This window comes from Protomyctophum bolini (genome assembly GCF_963924005.1).
Source record: "Protomyctophum bolini genome assembly, chromosome: 1".
In the NCBI taxonomy this organism is placed as follows: Eukaryota; Metazoa; Chordata; class Actinopteri; order Myctophiformes; family Myctophidae; genus Protomyctophum; species Protomyctophum bolini.
Window position 1 is genome coordinate 30,978,767 of NC_137862.1, and position 20,070 is coordinate 30,998,836.

General features: G+C 41.9%; 1 protein-coding gene across 2 annotated transcripts in view; it reads left to right on the forward strand.

Annotated features, from left to right (window-relative positions):
• Positions 1-4,675, forward strand: part of dok4 (docking protein 4) — a 26,255-nt gene extending 21,580 nt beyond the window's left edge. For both annotated transcript variants that reach the window (XM_080772495.1, XM_080772496.1), the window contains exon 8: positions 901-4,675. In XM_080772495.1, coding sequence (XP_080628621.1) covers positions 901-1,043 — 143 coding nt within the window. In that variant the 3' untranslated portion in view covers positions 1,044-4,675. The remainder of the gene's footprint in view (positions 1-900) is intronic.
• Positions 4,676-20,070: the final 15,395 nt, after the last annotated feature.

Below are 20,070 nucleotides of genomic sequence, written 5' to 3' on the forward strand. Positions count from 1 at the left end.
ACCATTGTAATACACAAGTGATTTTCTCCTGTTATGTTCTTTTTAAGCTTCATGTCTATTTGTATTTCTCCCCACTGCTGTGCGTCAGCGAAGCATGGGCATAAATGTATTGCTGCTCGTTTCAAGGAAGTAATCTGATTGGTTGAAACGGCCATCTAACCGTGCTTCAAATGAGCATGATGGAACGCCCGTGTGAAGTGAGGGGCGCTCTTATCATCATACATCATCTCATTCTGGCCAATCACAATTTGCGTCCTCACTCTTGTCTTCAATGTTTGTGTTTACACAGCAAATCTATATATATTTAAATTAAGACAACAATATAGAATATTGTTGTCTTAATTTAAATAGTAATTAATCAAATTGTAATAATTACTCGTATAACTGGATTCGTTATGCCTACTTTAATGCACTGCAATGTCTTTTTGTACAGTATTTTGTATTTTCATACTTTTCCACATTTTGGCAGTCAATAGAACCAAACAGTGTTGATTTTGACAGCAAATTTTGATTTGGTTTTAGTCATGTAATATTTTATTTAACTAAAACTATTTTTGGTGGGCTGTGATACCATCAAAATGGATGATTTTCACTTAGCTGCATGCCAAAAATAGCTAGTTTTAGTCCTACTGCATCTCTTCTCCCTACACTAAAATGTTAGGGAGGGACTAGTGGAGAAGAGTACAACAAGTACAACATCAGGCATTATGATGCCATCAAGGCCTGCCAAAATATCAACAAAATCAACTATATATTGTCGACTAAATTTGTAAGTTACTACTGTAAGTCAACAAAAACTAGACTTAAAAAAAATAGGTTTTGCGCTGTCAAAACTAACACGGCTAAGTTACTCACTGTTGTTTTCTTGGCGCTCTGTTTACTGTTTGTCTCTCTGTGTAGGTGATGCTTCAGAGGCGGACCTGTTCTCCACCCGCCTGCCACCCGACCACCACACCACGCTGCCCATGGCACACCCACACTCACAGCCCCTGTCACAACACACACACTCCCCTGCACACTACCCCACCTACCCGGGACAGTGACGATCGAATGAATGCACGCTGAACACTCACAGACACGGCCGGTGATGTGCACAAACAGCAGACGACAAAGACACACAACCACGGGAGCACATGCAGAACTCGAGCACACGGAGAACGCAATTGTACGACCACACACACACACACACACACACACACACACACACACACACACACACACCAACCTTAAACTTTAAATAATGTCTCCATCAATAACCTTAAATTATTTTCCTTTCATATCTCAACCTATGAACAACAACCACAACGGTGGTATTGGCGGGTCTAACGATGACCAAACCGAACATTTCTTTCTGCACCAGACGCAGAAAGTCGGAGGAAGACATTTCCCTGGAGGTCTTTGATATGTGCGACTGGGGCTCTTCAAAAAGACTGCATTTCCCACAGTTCCACGGTGGAGCAGAAAGCTGCCAGGTTAAGGTGTGGAACGGCTCCTGCACGGTGTCCCTCTCTCCTCTGTCTATGCCAGGGTTTCTCAAAGTGGCTGCCATGGGTGGCACGCTAGGGTGTCGTGACACAAGTCTGGGGGTGCCTTAGAATACTTTGATAATATTTAGAATTGATCAACGTCACTTCAGTTTAATCACTTGGACCCGAGTATAGACTTTTTTTTAAACTGACCTGAGTCATTAATTGCATTAATTGTTCTTTTTCCATCTGCACCAACTTTCTTCACCAAACATAGCAGATCTACGTGTCACGTTGTGAGCTTGTAGATCTGCTATTGTTGGTGAACATTCCCCCAGAATAGGAATGCTGGGGTTCAACGTGGTTATACGTCAGTATAAAAGTTATTTTCAGTCCTACTGTAGTTTCTGTCCTATAATGGAAACTCATTTTCTCTCATGTTTTCCTCCGTGACATACTGTATTTTAGGGGAAATTATTTGCATATTTACGTACCATAATATGACATGCGATTCTAAACATTTAACAGTGTAATTTAGGGGGGTTCCGTTAATGAAAAAGTTATTTAAGGGGTGCCCGACTGAGTCACAATAGTTTGAGAACCACTGGTCTATGCATGGGCCAAAGACTGCCATGGCCCCACCTGCTGGAGCTGTGTAGTCACTGCACTTGAGCTGCATTGGACTTACTGTACAGGACCTGCACAAACACACCCAATAACGGGGGAGTTTTCTGTACATCAGTGCCGGCTAACCTGATCATTAAGAACATTAAACATGTGTCATCTTGATAGATGCCTTTGATTTCACTGATAATTGCTTAGACTTTTTTCAACAGAAGGACCAGTGTGCTGTATCTGGACTGTTCCAACTTCCAAGCTGTGGATTGTTAACTCTAGTATTAGGATTAGGAACCCCTTTTCCTCCTGATCGGTCCCTGTTATTAACCAGACGTTTGCCTAGCAGTTTCTGATTTCAGACTTTTTCCACTATGTACCTCTCCAGCACCTATAGCCACAGTACATTTGTAGCTTCAGCTATGTATACTCTCATACAGGCCTCAGCCATTTTCTTTTCTTAGGGTCATAATGGGGTGGGGAAGGGGAGGAGTAAAGAGAGACCCCACCCCCTTTCGCAAATAATTTCTGACATAGAAAGGTAGACGCCTCCTCCGGCTCTGGGGCGTCTGTAAAAAAGGGAAGGCAACATGCAAGGCAAGCTTCCGTCTGAAGCACACTTCTGCATCACAGAAAGATACATTCGGTAGTCCAATCAAAGGTGGGACTAACTCTTTCCCAGAGGCACAGGCTTGTAAACGGCAATGTAAACGTTTGTTTCCTCATGCCAATAAAGCTCTGATTTCAAAGCGATTTTAATTGAATTTAAGTCCCGGAAAAGACACGCTGTGATTGGCCAACAGGCAGCGTGCCTTCCGCCTCCTTTTTTACAGGTCGCTCCAATGAACTGCAGCGGCAAATGAGGTATCTAGGTTTTGAACTCTTATATGATTCTGACACCACCCCAGCATGAATGACAGCCTCCAACCGTCAAACCTCAACCATCCCTCACATGGTCTCCTCCTTCCCACCAGTGACCTTGGGCTTATCCCTGCACGTGTGTGTGTGTGTGTGTGTGTGTGTGTGTGTGTGTGTGTGTGTGTGTGTGTGTGTGTGTGTGTGTGTGTGTGTGCGCGCGCGCGCACACGCGTGTGTGTATAAGCGTGCATGTGCAAGTGAATATGTGTGGAATGTGCCTGTACTTGTATCATGAAACAAAAATAACCTCTATTCTATTATCAAGACAGCCTGACTTTAACACTGGCCTTGAAAATAGCCACGTGCATGTATTTAGTTGTGAGGCGAGAGGCAGACGGTGGATGATTGACCCGAGGGGAGGAGTGGAGGGATTGTATAAGAATTAATAGACATACCGAATCGGTACACATAGGGACAACTGGGATGCCATGTTCTCAGCCTGGTTGCCATTAATGCGCAACGACGGTACACTGTGGTGGGTTTTTATTTTACATAGAAAGTCACTTTAAAACATTCTTGCAGAAATCCACGGCCAAAGGTCCGATGCCATATAGGGAAAGTTTTGATGCACGTGACATGTTACACACTTGTGTGTGTGTGTGTGTGTGTGTGTGTGTGTGTGTGTGTGTGTGTGTGTTTGTGTGCACGCACACAGTGATTGAGTGTGTGTACATAATGCAGTAGGATTCAAATTTTATCTATCAGTGAAGGTTCAAAGCAGTTATGAACAGACCTATTGACATGAGTGGCTGCAATATGTTTAAATTCTTTTTTTTTATGATGGGACATTGCATTTCAGCATTTTACATTATATTTAATGCTGGAATACTGCAACCTGCATTTGATGGCTTATGTTCTTTATGTAATTGGAACATGAAAGGGCTAATTGTTTTGTTGTGCTTAATCAATGAGTTGTGACGTGTTGATGTATTTGTGTACATAATTGTACGTTTGCCTTTTCCTGCCCTCTTGAAAGACTTGTACATACAGTATGCCTATTTATTTCATATTGCTTGTGTGTGTGTGTGTGTGTGTGTGTGTGTGTGTGTGTGTGTGTGTGTGTGTGTGTGTGTGTGTGTGTGTGAAAATGCGTGTGCGTGAGAGTGAAAAGGGTTTATTAGGGAACATGTCAAATTATTAATTTAAAATGCATGCACTTGACACATTTTTGTACCATGTATTGTTGACCGACCCGATGGTAGCTTAGTGTGGTGGACTGTAGTGAGTCCACACTATCTGAGCGTGAGTTTCCGCTAACAATGTTTTATCTACCAATTTAACATCCCAAATAATTACTTATTTGATGAGCCCGGACAGTGGTGGAAAAAGTACTCAAATCCTTTACTTAAGTAAAAGTATAAATACTGCTATATAAAAATACTCTGTCACAAGTATAAGTCCTGAATTTTTACTTTAGTAAAAATAGTAAAATACAAATTATTGGCATCAAAATGTAGGCTACTTAAAGTACCAAAAGTTAAAATCTACTAAATTATGCAGAATATGTGTTGTTTGAAAATAAAAGATCTACAAGCTCATAATGCATCACCTCGCAACACATTGTGAGCTTCTAGATTGTTTTCAAATGTTTGTAGTGGAGTAAGAGTACAATATTTGCCTCTGAAATAGTGGAGTAGAATTGAGTAGGCCTATACTCAAGTGAATTACAAATACTTACAAATGTACTTAGTTACTTTTAACCTCTGGCGGCGGAGGAGACTCTCCTACTCAAAGAGTCTCCTATTGACCAATGACCCGGCCATCAGATTATTGGCTCAGGAATGAGACAAAAAATAAATAAGAATTATCTCCATGAATTCAAGGCTTCTTGATACTGTAGAAAATATGTATTCTGTGTGAACTATTATTTAAGACGGACAGATCTAGGCAGACATCTAGCCCTCTAAGACCCAGCGTTGCTTTATAGCAACAATTATATTTTAATTAATTACTTAATTATTATTATTTTTTTCTGTTCTTTTTTCACCTAAACGTCGTATCCTATTTCCTCACAACTTGCATTGTTTATCTTTGCCTTACTTCATCTTCTCTGTTGATGCCTGTGCCATTGGCTTCTTTTGTAAAGAAAGTACTGTACAGTTCTGTTAAAGGGAAACATCCTTCGGGTCATTTAAAGATAAATGGTAATTGTAAGAATTGGCAAAACATTGATTGACATTTGATGTTTTTTTCCCCCTCAAGCTTCGTTTGAAAGCTCCAGAAAGACATACAGCACATGTTTTGTGATACAATAGTTGTTTAATCACAATGGTGGTGTGAGCGCACACACAGGAGGCGATGTAGCTTTGAAATGGATACATGTTTTCACCCATTTCCACGCTGTCTACACCAACAAGTGCATGTTTTGGAGAGAAATAAAGTCCATTACGTATTGACTGTGTAACTCTCACCCTCTGAAAGCAATGCCACTAATACTTGCATTATTGCTATACCTTTGTGAATATGGGACAATGTTCTGCCAAGGACAACTTTGACCTTTTTCCCCTATGGAACTGACTACCAAGGACGACTTTGATGACTTTTTTCCCAATGGAACTGACTGCCAAGGACGACTTTGATGACTTTTGGGGTTTTTATTGATTAAGTTTAGATCGCTAATTTCACCACCATCTGGAAAGCAGTGTCTTGAGAGTACAGGGTTTGATGAGGGCCCAGGTAGGGTTGGGCCTTAACCGTCAACGCTTGACTGCCGACCCGGATCTACTTCGTTTTAGTGTGTTGCACACTGGATGCACATCCGGTTTGGGTGGCCATCTTCCGTCACAATCAGTTAATTTGTTAATTTTCGGGCCTGTTGAGAACTCTAGTTTTCGCCGACTGCCAGGCGCGGCTGCACTAAGGCTCTAAGGGCAGGCTCGTCTAGAGTTAAATGGACAGGTATCAGTCAAAAGGGAGACATCGAAGAGGAAGGATGGATGGGGAAGGATCAACATGTCAGAACAGGTCAGCTCCATATATGGAGATCTAAGGGTTTGAGGTCAGATGTATAGCTGGCCAATATTGATGACATCAGGGATCTATGTCACGGTAATGCCTGGGGTGACCAACCAACCAACACACTGACGGGAAATATACACAATTTCATAGTAAATGTGACCTGTGGTCGCAATAAAAAATTAAATAACTAAAAAAGGAAAAATAAGGAAAAATAAAGTATAAGACAATGGCATTTGGACCTGGGTAATATTAATTTACACTATATCCAAGGAAAAACAAACGACAAAAAGAAGCTTCATTTTACTATTCTAAACTAACATCTTCAGTGAAAACGCCAAGGTGTCGAAAACATCATGGGAGAGGGATTTGAATAATTTATCTATTGGATTTTGGTGTGGTATTGGAGTGTGGTTAGAGTGTCCGCCCTGAAACTGGGAGGTCGGGGTTCGATCCCCGGCTGATATGGCTGACTGAGTAAAATAAAACAATCTACCTGAAAATAGATAGCTATAAGTGAAGAGCAATTTCCGCAATTACCATTTCTGCAATTTCCGCAATTTCCGCAATTTCCATTTCCGCAATTTCCGCAATTTCCATTTCCGAAATTCCATTTCCAACTATTAATGGCAGCTGGGTTTCATCATTCAAATAAAATAGAATTCTGTCCGTTTAGCTATAAAATTATGTCAGGGAATAGGGATACACAGTATATGTCTTTCATTTGCATTGCATTTATTTTCGTTCGAGTAATAGTACAACTCTAATAGTATTACTTATAATAATGTAATTAAAGATAACTTCATTCAGATTTATTTATTTTTATTTCATTTTCCAGATTTTTTTTTCTTCTTTTTTTTAGATTTTCATTGGTGGGCCAGTCATAATGGTCCCGCGGGCCTGATGTGGCCCGCGGGCCTGAGGTTGAGTATCACTGGCCTAACTCCTTCACCAGCACCATGATTCATACCTGACTAACCACTTCTCCACAAAGTGAGAGAGACCCACAGCACACCCGCAAAGCTATAGCGACCATGATCTGGTACCGCCCAATAGAACAAACATGGGAAAATTCTTATTCCACTACTCTGCCCACACAATATGTGGAATGCCCTGACACAGTGACACCATCCATTAAAAAATGTGAATCACTGGTTTCCCTGACAAAAACATCTATCAGGAGACGACGGGAAGGGAAGGGAAGCTTTTATATCTTTTAGTTCTACCGGATCTATTTATTTATTCATTCATTCATTCATTCATTCATTCATTCATTCATTCATTCATTCATTCAATCAAACAAACAAACAAACAAACAAACAAACAAACAAACAAACAATCATTCTTCCTGATACAGGCAATGTTTTGTGTTTCTGTCTTTCCGATGCAGCTATATCTATATCTTTCTTTGTTGTTTTTTAAGCTATATTTATACATCTTTATATTTTTCTATTCATCACATTTAAATGCTATGGTATTTAAATTATCACCACTAGGTGTCAGCCTACTGCCATGCTACCGGATGATCATCAGTCACACTCACACGTGTCCCAAAGTTTGGAGTGAGGAGTCCAGGGGAGTAGGAGACACACTAGGCATCAGTTTAAACAGTTAACGTTGGTTTGTTTGAGGAAAGGAATAACTGTTTCTGTCGTTTTTCGACACTCAGTGGGGACGAGGAGAGTAGGACTACTATAAAGAGCATAGCCTACTGTGCTTCAAAGAGAACGGTAGGTTATTTTCCGTATTAAATGTTTACTCTTCCAATTAACGCTTTTTTTCTAACATTTTTTTCGTCTGAAAATTCTAATAACGTCTGTCATTAAACGTTTGTCTACTGACATGAAGTGACACCCACTACTTTATGCAACGCATAGCCTGCACACATGCATACACAGACACACACACTTTTGACTATTTTGGCAGGTCAATTAAAGAAACACCGGTGCTCTCACTTTCGTTAATGTTTGGTTAACCCGGTGGTGGTGGTTGTTGTTGTGGTGTGCGTGTGTGCGTTGACACAATTCAATACCTGACGACTCACAAACCTGTGTTTGTGTGTGTGTGTGTGTGTGTGTGTGTGTGTGTGTGTGTGTGTGTGTGTGTGTGTGTGTGTGCTCGCGCGCTGTTACAGCAGGTTATGGAAAGTGTGAGTGAGTGAGAGATTTAGTGTTGAGAAATTTAAAATGACCATGTTTTTGTTCTTGCTACTGTAAATTAGAGTGTCTGCTATACATGCCTAAATTGAGGGGAAAATGGGAATTTAACAGAGAGAGAGAGAGAGGATGTGTGTGTGTGTGTGTGTGTGTGTGTGTGTGGGGGGGGGGGGTGGGGGTGGTGGTGGTGGGGGGGGGGGACGTCTGATTGGTGGACCAGGAGTGAGATGTTGATGAGAGACCAAAAATAAACCCTCCTCAGTCACTCAGAGTCCGAGTAGAGGGAATAACACTTTAGAATACCAAACATTCCTGAAGCCGGAACACTGGGCCTCAGTGACCAGGCCAGCACCCCGAGTCTGACCACCATCAGTCCACAATACACCCCCTTATGACCAGACAGGCCTATATACTATGAACAGATGCTTGCTTATGCCCCCCACCCAGGTTGGGAAGTTGGGAACCCTGTCTTAGGTGAAGCATTTCCTAATTCCAGTGGTTTCTCAAATGTGTTTCATTTCAAAACACCTCGGCAAATGCCTATTTTCTCTTTTGGGTCTTGAGCTAAAAGGTTTGGGAACCACTTGGCTAGTGGTTAAGATGTTTGGCTAATTTTGCCGAATGTCCACCTCAGGATATGCATGCTAGGGTTCTTGTGTAAGTAGACAATAATAGTGCATTTGAACATGGATGTTGCCGACACAAGGTGTCTGCTGCCAGAGAGGTTTGACACACTATAGGAGTAATTCTACAGTTGGAGACACAGACACATGTTGACAAATCTTCTCTTATGGGCAGTCCAGCTGGCACAACATCTTTTCAGACGGGGTCTGAAACTAAATGCACATCAATTTTGGAGTGGTTGACATGAAAGTAATCTAGAACCAGTGCTGTGTATAGCATCTAGCTCATGTTGATGGATGCAGTGGAAAACAAGGAGTGTGTGTATGACTGTACAGTGTGCGTGCGTGTGTGTGTGTGTGTGTGTGTGTGTGTGTGTGTGTGTGCTTCCAGCCCACAGCAGCTGCTGTGTGTGAGCTCTGTGGCTATAGCTTGTAGAGCCTGTAGGTGTGGCATCCCTCTGGTACTGGATAATTACCATACACACTGGTGCCTTTACATAAAGTGGCACAGCCTGTAGCCACACAGCACTGCATTGTGCTAGCTGTGTGTGTGCTGCTGCTGCTTACTGTTAGTACATGTTGTAAATATAAAAAATCCATTCTATGGTGTGGCTCTGCAAGAGGCTATACGAGGGTCTATGTGTGTGTCTAGGTCTGTCTGTGTGTCCGGAGCTAATCCTGCAATCCGCTGTACCGATCAATGCTAAGTTAATGTAGTATAGGCTACTATGCACACTGTTTTATATTTCTTGAAATAATATGTATATTTTTGTATTTTGTAAGTTTTGTAACGGAAGTCAACGAGGCTCTGAAACATTTTGGTGTCGTATGTCATTTAATTTAGATATGTCACAGTCAGAAGAGTGATATATTGTGTTTTTTGTAATCTTCATTTAATGGATTTTTATATTTTATATGGATTTCTTCTATTGTCTCCCGTGGGGCAGGTGTTGTCAATTTTCTTCAAGCAGCACAGTGCATCTGTGCAAGTGAGAAAAATGCTTGAGTAAAGCTAAGAAACTGATGCTACGTCTAATGCACTGTTGCCTTTTGTCCCTTTGCTGTACTTCCCTCCCTGCTCAGACTCAAGAGTTTAACATTTTCTCATCATCTCAATACCTCACAGTTCCACCCATGGGGCTGAGTAGACAAGCCGGATAGTACAGATGAAAATGATATTTAGGAACTGCCCATAAACATAAATAGACATACCACAGATATACGTGGAATGGCAGGGCAAGATAAACATGTCATCAAGGTTCACAGTCGTTGACTCCCATTCCAAACCACACATCTTTTAGGAAATCTGGGAACCGATTAAAAAAAAAAAAGGTACTGGTACTCCCTGTCAAAACATTTAATGTTGACATTTTGACATATCTGGCCGTCTAGCGGAGTGTAAAATTGCGAAACGCTAAGAGGCGTACAGTGGTGGGAGAATTACTCAATTGTTTTACTTAAGTAAAAGTGCCAATACTGCAATGTATGTGTAGATGTACTCTGTTACAGTAGTAGAAGTCCCGCATTTGAATTTTACTTGAGTAAAAGTACAAAAGTATATCGCCAACAAACTGAATGTACCAAAAGTAAAAGTACTCATTATGTTACTCACCCGTTTTCAAGGTTTGAAATATAACTACGTTTTCAAATAAATGTAGTGGAGTATAAAAGTACAATATTTGGATCCGAAATGTAGTGGTGTCGAATTAAAAGTATTGGAAATTGGAAATACTCCATAAAGTAAATTAACCTAAAAGGTTTACTTATAAGTACAGTAATTGAGTAAATGTACTTAGTTACTTTACACCACTGGAGTCTGGAGACATAGAGTTGTATTTATAGAATACTGTGCCTTTTATACAGATAAAACAGAAACATTCTTTCTGAAGTCTCCTGTAAAAAAATTGTGCCATTATAGTGAATACAACAACAAAGGAAATGGTTGCCTAGCACAGTTTGACAGTTAATTACTTAATTAATCATACATGACATATTTAATAAGTCCCCCCAACCAGTGACACATTGACAATCTGTTATTCTTTGAGAGTGATGTTTGTCATACAGCGAAGTCATAAATAAGGGCTTAACCACATGAACCCTAGCATGTCTATTCTGGGAATGTCATAATAGACAAAAATACTGTAGGGCACTTGTAGATCGCCTATTTTTGTAAATGCTTATAAAGTTTAGGCATGGGGTAAGGTGGCAGTAGTCTGACAACTCACCCCTTTAGACTCCACCTTAGCCCGTAGCACTGGCTGTAGCACTTGCCCTAGCCGTGGTGGCTTATGCAAAGGCTAATATGTCATTCATACATGGCATCTTATGTAGATCTGGCATTCTATAGTGTTTATAGTTTCACGTACACGGATATTCTACTGTTAGACGGATGATTGGTTCTTAGTTTGCTTATGATCCTTGGATGACTATTTCTATATATTTGATGCCTTGTGTTTGCTTATTGTAAGTCGCTATGGATTAGGAGCGTCTGCTAAATGCCTAAATTGCAATTGTTGGTTAAGGTTGAAAAAAGGAGAGCACCAAGTATAGACCCCTGGGGGACCCCCAGGCAACGACGTCTGGGGTTTAAGTGGTTGAAGAGGTTGTCATTTCTTCCTGCCTTGTTGAGCACTCTGATGTTTAGTGCAGAGAGAGAGAGAGAGAGAGAGAGAGAGAACCATCGCGACCACAGCACTCTTCCCCTTTCTGCTGACTCCCAGGCTCACGCCCAGCTTCACACAGGAAACAATATAAAATGTTGCCGTCGGGCAGAGTAACCTTGTATCTCCAAAGTATCAATAGTACTGTCTGCAATGTAGAACTTCTCCGGTACAAGTAAAAGCCCTACATTCTAGATGTACTTTTGGCATCAAAATGTACTTAACCCATTAAAAACATTCACTTTGAAAGAATATATATTCAAAGATTTGCGCCGCATTTTTACAATTTTTCAAAAATAGTAGACCTACAAGCTTGTAGCGCGCCACTCAGTGGCGCGCTATGAGCTTGTAGATCTGCTATTTTTCAATACCTAAATCATAACATAATGCTAAGACCAAAAGGGGTTACTGCCCAAAATGGGTTAAGGTACCAACATTAGAAAGTACTCACTATGCATAACAAATCAAATGTATAAAAATATTTTGAGAATAGCTACAAGCTCACAAATGTGTCGCATCGCAAGTTCGCAACACATTGTGAGCTTGTCGATCTGCTATTTTCAAATATCCGAAATGTATACAGGGTTTAATGTATGTTTTGTAATAATAAGCAAGGCAACTAGTAACAAATGTTTTCAAATAAATGTAGTGGAGTAAAAGTACAATATTTCTCTCTGAGATGTAGTGGAGTAGAAGTAAAAGTATTTTAAATTGGAAATACTCAAGTAAATCAATTGGAAATACTCAAGTAAATCAAATCAAATCAAACTTTATTTCTAGAGCACATTTACAAAGACCAGAAGGTCAACCAAAGTGCTGTATACGATCATGAAGCAAGCATAAAATTAACACAAACAACATAGTAAAACGACATCAAAGCCACACAAGTATTACACAGGTTAATTAAGTCAAACATCATTGAAAGCCAGGGAGAAGAGATGGGTTTTAAGTAATGACTTAAAGGCCTCTAAGGAGCGGGCAGATTAATATGTAGGGGAAGACAGTTCCAGAGTTTGGGGCCGGCCACTGAAAAAGCCTGGTCGCCTCTGGACCTGTAGTTGGAATTGGGCACAGTCAGGAGCAGCTGGTCAGCTGACCTCAGGGCCCTGGCTGGGGTGTATGGGTCCATGAGTACCGATAAATACAGGGGGCCAAGCTGCAGACGTCTGAGGGTGGACTGGTCCATGCCTACATTTAGCGCATTGCAATAATCGAGCCGTGATGATATAAAGGCGTGGATGACCCTCTGAAGGTCAGGTCGGGAAAGGTAGCCCTTGATCCTGGCCATGAGCCTAAGTTGATCAAAACTAGTAAGTAAAGTACAAATACCTAACAAAATGTACTTAGTTACTTTCCACCACTGCGTATCTCCCACGTTCTAACGTTTTGTGTTTTTCCGCAAGTCAGCGCTCCTACTCGACCATACTGCGGCGTCATACTAAAGCATCAGAGGTATTGTGACACGTTTGGAGCTGCTACTGCTACTTTTGATACTTTTGAATTTGAATCCTGAAAACAGTTTTGGACATATGAGGTTCCCACCCGACAGAGACGAATATAATATACCAGCCCAGGCAGCCAGCCCTCTGCTCTTAAACTGTATTTAACTGTATTTGATATATTCTCTCTACTCTCGTCTTTAGGACTTTCTTGCTCTTTCAGTATCTCATTCTCACCCCTCCTTGTTCTTCTTTTAGCCCTAACGCTTGCAACTTTCCACCACAGTATACAGTACGTGTGGATCATATCTCTAAGTTCTTGCATAGTCTCTCTCCAAAATTTCACAATGTGCTAAAAGCCTCAAACACGTTTTGACATACGCGGTTCTATTTTTAGACGTCTTTTGCAAAGCTAAGCTGTAATCTTAGGTGCCACACAGCCCCGTCATTTTGCATTGTTGGAAAAGGATGTTTAGTTTACTGAGATGCTGACATCCTAGAGCACTAGTTTTACTGAGGTTAGGTTTAGAAATAAGGTTCAGTTTAGTTTAGGCATATTTTTACTAGGGTCACGTTTAGGAATAAGGTTAGGTTTAGGCATAGTTTTAACAAGGTTACGTTTAGGAATAAAAGGTTAGGGTTAGGCATAGGTTTACTGAGGGTTTGGTTTAGGCATAGTTTTAGGGTAAGTTAAGGAATACCTGCTGGTGACCGTTACGAGGTTGGTGGATTTGACCTGGGGCGAGCGTGTTTTGCGGCGAGCATTCATTGCTATTCTATAGAATGGCTGCGGCCTCACTGTATTTGTTGTTGCATAGACGAGGGTTTCTCAAAGTGTGTGCCGTGGCACCCTAGGGTGCCTTGAGATAAGTCTGAGCTGAATTTGAATACCCAAAATCTTGGCCACTCACTCAGTCACACTCGCTCACTCCAGCATGGCAGTGTTACGGTGAAATTGGTGACCTGCTGAAATATGTGACAATCGTGTAGACATCACATAAAGTCAGTGTCTGAACGCAAGCGCAACATTTGATTATTAGCAGATTTCAACCTAGCCATTTATTTAAAGACCTCCATGTAAGTTATGTGAAGTCACATATTTCGGCAGGTCACAAAGTTCACCGTAACACCTCCATGCTGGAGTGGTTGAGTGTGAGTGAGCGAGTGGCCAAGATTTTGAATATGAATTTAGGGGTGCCTCAGAATACAATGTCACTTAACCCTTTCAGCGCTAGCATTTATTAGGATCTAATTCACGCCAGCATTTTTTCCAGTCGAGCTCTTATTTTGAAAAGCCACAGTTCCAGTCTACCGGAAGTAGTTTATCCCAAGGACTGTCTAAAGAGGACGGGACGCGAAGACTGTAAGGGCGCCGCCATGTTGCTCCATGTGCTCCATGGAAGGAAAGAAACATGCGCAATGGGCTTTATGCAGCCAACACTTCCGCGTTCAGCTTCCTTGGTCTCAACTGCGCATGTTTCTTTCATGTGAGCAACATGGCGGCGCCCTTACGGTCTTCGCGTCTCGACCTCTTTAGACAGTCCTTGGCTTATCCTAGGATGCTCAACGGAGCCGAGACGGGCCTTGTTTACAATGTGAATCCAAACCGGGGCACTGGAACGCTCCACATCACATCCACAGGCGTAATAATGTGTAATATTGCAATTATACAACAGTTGCCCTTAAAACTAAGAACATCGCTGAAAAAACATATTTTTTTAATGACAGATGTAGCCACTACGACCACAAATGTCCCAAGAAACTAGCTAGCCTAGCCACCGAGTTTGCTGCCCTCTGGGAGACCAGAGCAGCTGAATTATTTGTTTTGATTAGGTGTGGAGTGGTGCTCGTTCCACGGCTAGAAGGCTGTTTCAACCAATCAGATTGCTTCCTCGAAACGACCTGTTGTATAGTTCAGTTTAACCACTTGTCTTATACTTGTCTATACTTTTTCAGCCTCCAGTTGGAGAACTCAGTGATTTAGGGTCTTTGACATCCAGGTCCATCTGTCTGTCTGAATATTGATTGATTACTTTATTAACAGTTTCCCAAAGTACAGTTTAAGAGTACTTTCTTTCACCACCACACGGCTGCTGTTGTGTGAAATCCTTATTGCTAAACAAACCCTCTGGCTCTCTCTACTAGTTCCATTAGAATTGGTGCTCAAGTGAGTGAGTGGCACAGTTTAACTCCAGGGTTATTGGCTCTATTTATCTAAATATACTCTTACAGATGGATTAAATAAACTGTGTGTGTGTGTGTGTGTGTGTGTGTGTGTGTGGTGGAGGGCTGGGGTGGAGCAGGAAGTTACAAAGACACCATAATGAAGGTTTCCATACGATGGTTAATTACAGTGCTGGGAATATTCCACCTAACGAGCTCTAATGGTGTGTGACATCAGCCACTGTGCAGCTAATTGGCCATATAATTAGATAAAGCGTTCCTCCTGAACTGCCATGAAATAGGATAGTCTATCAATTAACGGCTTGTCACATTATTCTCCCAATGTGACAGCGTCTCCCTGTAACCATGGTTGCATTTGTAAATTCTGAATTAAAACTGAGTATTCAACACACACACACACACACACACACACACACACACACACACACACACACACACACTGTGCCACCACCATATACATGTATTGTGTGCGCGTGTGACATGGATAGACAGAAATAATGATTGATGGATAGATGGATACAGTAGATAGATAGATAGATACAGTAGATAGATAGATAGATACAGTATATAGATGGATAGGTAGATGGATAGATAGGTAGATCTGTTTGCCAGAAATACCGGCTGTGGGTCCGACCGTTCCGAGGTGGCTGGATTAGTGGGCCCGACCCTTCCGAGTTTGCCGTAGTTGACTACGGCGAGTGGACTTTGGTGGCCAGACATCCATGGGTCCGACCGACTCCGAGGTCGCCGAATTTGACCCGGGTTGAGCGTGTTTTGGGGTCGAACGCTCTTGTATTCCTCCTGGGTTAGTGTGAAAGTGTCCTTGAGCGAGACACTTAACCCCATTCTGCTTCTGATGAACAGGTTGGTGCCTTGCATGGTTTCCTCGTTCGTGTGTGTGTGTGTGTGTGTGTGTGTGTGTGTGTGTGTGTGCGTGTGCGTGTGCGTGCGGCTGCATGCGCGCAGGTGAATGTAATGTACATCATAAAATGCTTGAAATAAGGTGCTATATAAATGCACCATTTACCATTTTATAGATAGTAATTTATCCTTTATCGATCCTGGGGGAAATTCAGTTTTCATAGCGGCACCACAGCCAGGATGATGAAACAGAGATACAGGCAGACAGAGATGACTTCAGAATAAATTGTGTTAGCCTGTTAGGCTACTGCAGTGGTTCTCACAGTGGGGGGTTCTCGTCCTTGGGAGGTTCCAGGGGGTCCCCAGCAAAAGTAGTTAAAGGGATATTTATTTCCTTTTTGTGAACACCCCACACAGTTTTTTATTTATTTGATGTTAATTTTATCCCCCTCCTATATAAACCCATTGTAACTTTAAACACAATTCTAACCATGATACAGTAGATTAATCGAAAACACCCGTCCTGGTTTCTGGTGACTCGTGCTACCCACCTAATACATTATTTTCAATAACTTAAAAAATAAAAAAATAAAAAATAAAATAAGGATCCATAAAAAGATCATCATTATCATTATCATGCAGGCCTGTCACAATTATTACATAGATCAACTATTTCCACTATTTTGTAATTTTTTTTGGAAGGAGAAAAATATAAAAAATGATTAAACGTGTCAGTGATTTTTTTGTGTACCGGTATTTAAAGGAGAACTGACACGCCCCTCGGGAGCTAATAACTGCTATCAAACAATGCTATCATGATTCTGACGTCAGAGTGGCGAAAGCTTTCCTCATCGACTTCTATGCGGGCTCGCCGGGCTTGGTGGCCGTGGTAGCATAGCAACTTATGCTACTATTTTGGTGTCACATTTAGCTTGAATACTGGGTGAAAGTCTCATTCAAAAAATTAATTTTTCGCAACATTGTTCAGGTGAACTGTGTGTTTATGCTTGTTCATTGTAATAATCAATATCGCTATGATTATTTTATTTATCGCCGCGTCGCTCCGCATGACAACATACAGTCTAGCCCGTCTCAGATGCAGGCTGCACACACACGGACGGACGGACGTATAGTCTCTGGTCAGGTCCCCGCATTGAACTGGGCATGTGTGTACGCACACACACACACACGGCTATAGTGCATGACAGCGGGGAAGAGAGCTACAGACGCCCGAGGCAGATTCCGTGCCATTGCGTGTGTGTGTGTGTGTGTGTGTGCGTACACACATGCCCAGTTGCGGAGCGACGCGGCGATAAATAAAATAATCATAGCGATATTGATTATTACAATGAACAAGCATAAACACACAGTTCACCTGAACAATGTTGCGAAAAATAAATTTTTTGAATGAGACTTTCACCCAGTATTCAAGCTAAATGTGACACCAAAATAGTAGCATAAGTTGCTATGCTGTGTGTGTACACACATGCCCAGTCCCCCGTAGAGGCTCATGATCTCGTCCGCAAGACTATGCCTCGGCATAGCGATATTTATTATTACAATGAATACAAACATAAACACACTATAGTTCACTTGAACAATGTTGTGGTAACTAACTACGGTATTACAGAGTGAGAGCGAGGGTGTACATGTCAGCCTGCGGCTGAGAGGGGAAAAGAACAGTAGTCGCGCTGCTCTCACAGCGGCCAGACAACAGCAGACCGTCCGTAGTCGCGACTGTCGCGCTGCGGGGCTGAGAGGTCTCAGAGCGGGCAGACAGGGGTGTTGGCGACCGGGGGAACATGGGACTCCAGTCCAAAATTTGCGCTTGTGCTGCAGTTCCCCTAAAAAACCCCACGCCAACCTCAATTGCATTCAAACTAAGCATTTCTGGCGAAAAAATAATTTTTTTCAATTACATTTATAGCCAATATGACGCTAAATGTACCGTCAAAAACGCTAGCCTGACCTATAGCCACTTGTTGCTAGCGCCGTAGCCCCGTTTCAAACTGTTTCAAACTGTTTTCAGTCAGACCACGTGATGTGCTGTACCACCCATATTAATTTCGGGGCATGTCAGCGGACCTTTAAGTTATTTGTCAAATCCGCCATGTGCAATTGTGATTACAAAGCCTAAAAGGCAAACAATAGAAATACGAATTGTAACGTTCAAATGTTCAATGCAAAAAAACATTAAATCGCAATTTGTGTGGCAATTTAACATCAACTTAGATTTGTGTAAGTGCCAGTTTTGCCACCTGCCAGATGTATGATACTTATCAGATTTGTACAATAAATTTTTTTTCTTTGCCATATCACAAAAAAGTGTGAATTTTCTACATTTCCTGGCTGCTGATTCGGGATCCGGTTTGGTTTTTCAAAATAAGTCAGGAATTCAGTAAATCTGACCCTAGATCTTTACTCGGCAGTGACATTAAAAATAGCGGTCCAGCAAGTTGTCTACTTCAACGCAGCAGAGTGATACGTTTTTGTCACCTAGGAGTCTCAAGCAAGGTTGTTTCTTACAATATTTTTTTTTGGGTGAAATTACATATTTACACCTGTGATTTCTCGTTTTTGGCTGCGTAGTGCGTACAATAGTTTACTTTCAAATACGATAGTTTTAAGCCTCCGGTAGGATAATTTGAACATTTCCCATCTGGCAACACTGGCAAGTGTGTATGGTATAATTATCATGCAGAGCATGGCCTCTGTAGCCCACAGTGAACTCTCTCTCACTGAGAAGTTCACAAGGTACTTTTTTTTTAAATGCCACATGCAGGCTGGATTAGTTGCTATGGTAACAAAGCTGTCGGGAGAACCTGGAAGAAGAATGCATTGCTCGATACGTTGGCAGTCTGCCCGAGGTTTAGTTTAGTTGCCCACTGCTGCTGTAAAGTTCGTGAGGGAGATGGGGAAGCTCGGACACTGTTTTTTATTGGTCCGTCTGCCCACCTCATGCCTCTCATTCTTCATGTTGAATAGTGAGATTCAGGGTTTCAATGATACGTTTACATTTTGGTTATAAACTGGACTGTTGCCTGTTGGGTTCCCTTTTTGGGAATGATGCCATGGCATAGAGCTGTGGTTTTCAACCTTTTGAGCGGTGCTAGCCACTCTATATGCACAGCTTTGTGTGTTTGTGTGTCTGTATGAGCACGGAATGTGCTCAGCTGTTTGGCTGTGCACGTAATGTGATGTATGATGATGTATGTTGATAAGAGTGCCGCTCACTTCACAAGAGTGATTTTTTTCATATCACTGAGGTCCATTATTTATTCAGCATTTAAGCCACGGACTACGTACTACGTGCAATTTGATGAGATTTTGCCTCTCAGACCCCATATTTTAAGATTTTGTCGTAAAATTAAACCAGAATTTGGTTTCATTTTACACTCAAGAGTTAAAGATAGTTAAATGATGATCCATTTGGTTTCCAACTCTTCATCGACTGACTGTCGTAAAATCGATACAGAGCCACCTCCCAGACAATGTTGCCAGAGAGGCAGAGACAGTCTATTTTTGGACTACAATGCTTATATGAGCCGATTTTAAGATGAGCTGATGTTGTTCTCCATAGAGAAAACACTTCCGCAACCCAGCAGGGAATGAACGAGTGACGTCAGGAGTAAAAATGGTCTAAAGATGTATACTAAAGACTGGAAGATAAAGTGACTTCATCCATTTATGTTTCTTGGATATTCAAAAACAGCACATCTACAAGCTTACCCAGCTAGCAAGTCATGGCGCGCCGCCTGCGGGAGGCGGTCGCCGCGCGCCGCCGATCGTGTCCTCCGCCGGGCGCGTCGCACGATGTGGCCGCGTCGTTCTTGATCAGCGTGTGCCGTGCGCGCCGACGCGCGTGTAGCCGGCGCCCCGCTTCTCTGCCGCGACTCGAACGTCAGCTACCGAAGGCAGCAGCAGGACAGCGTGGAGCTGTCTTATGACACCACCCCCCCCCCCATATATATTGCGACCCCGCACCCCTCCTCCCCCATGCTCACCTCCCTCCCACATATTTATAGAAACATAATAAAGCAGCAAATGTATACTTAATTTTGTTTCTTTATTAGGAAAAAAAAAGGTTACAATGAAATAATTTAGGCACATAGAAAAAATATGTAAACAACCAAGTTTAGAATACAAGAAAACAGTCATACCATTCAAACACTTTAACCATCATTGTTGGCTCA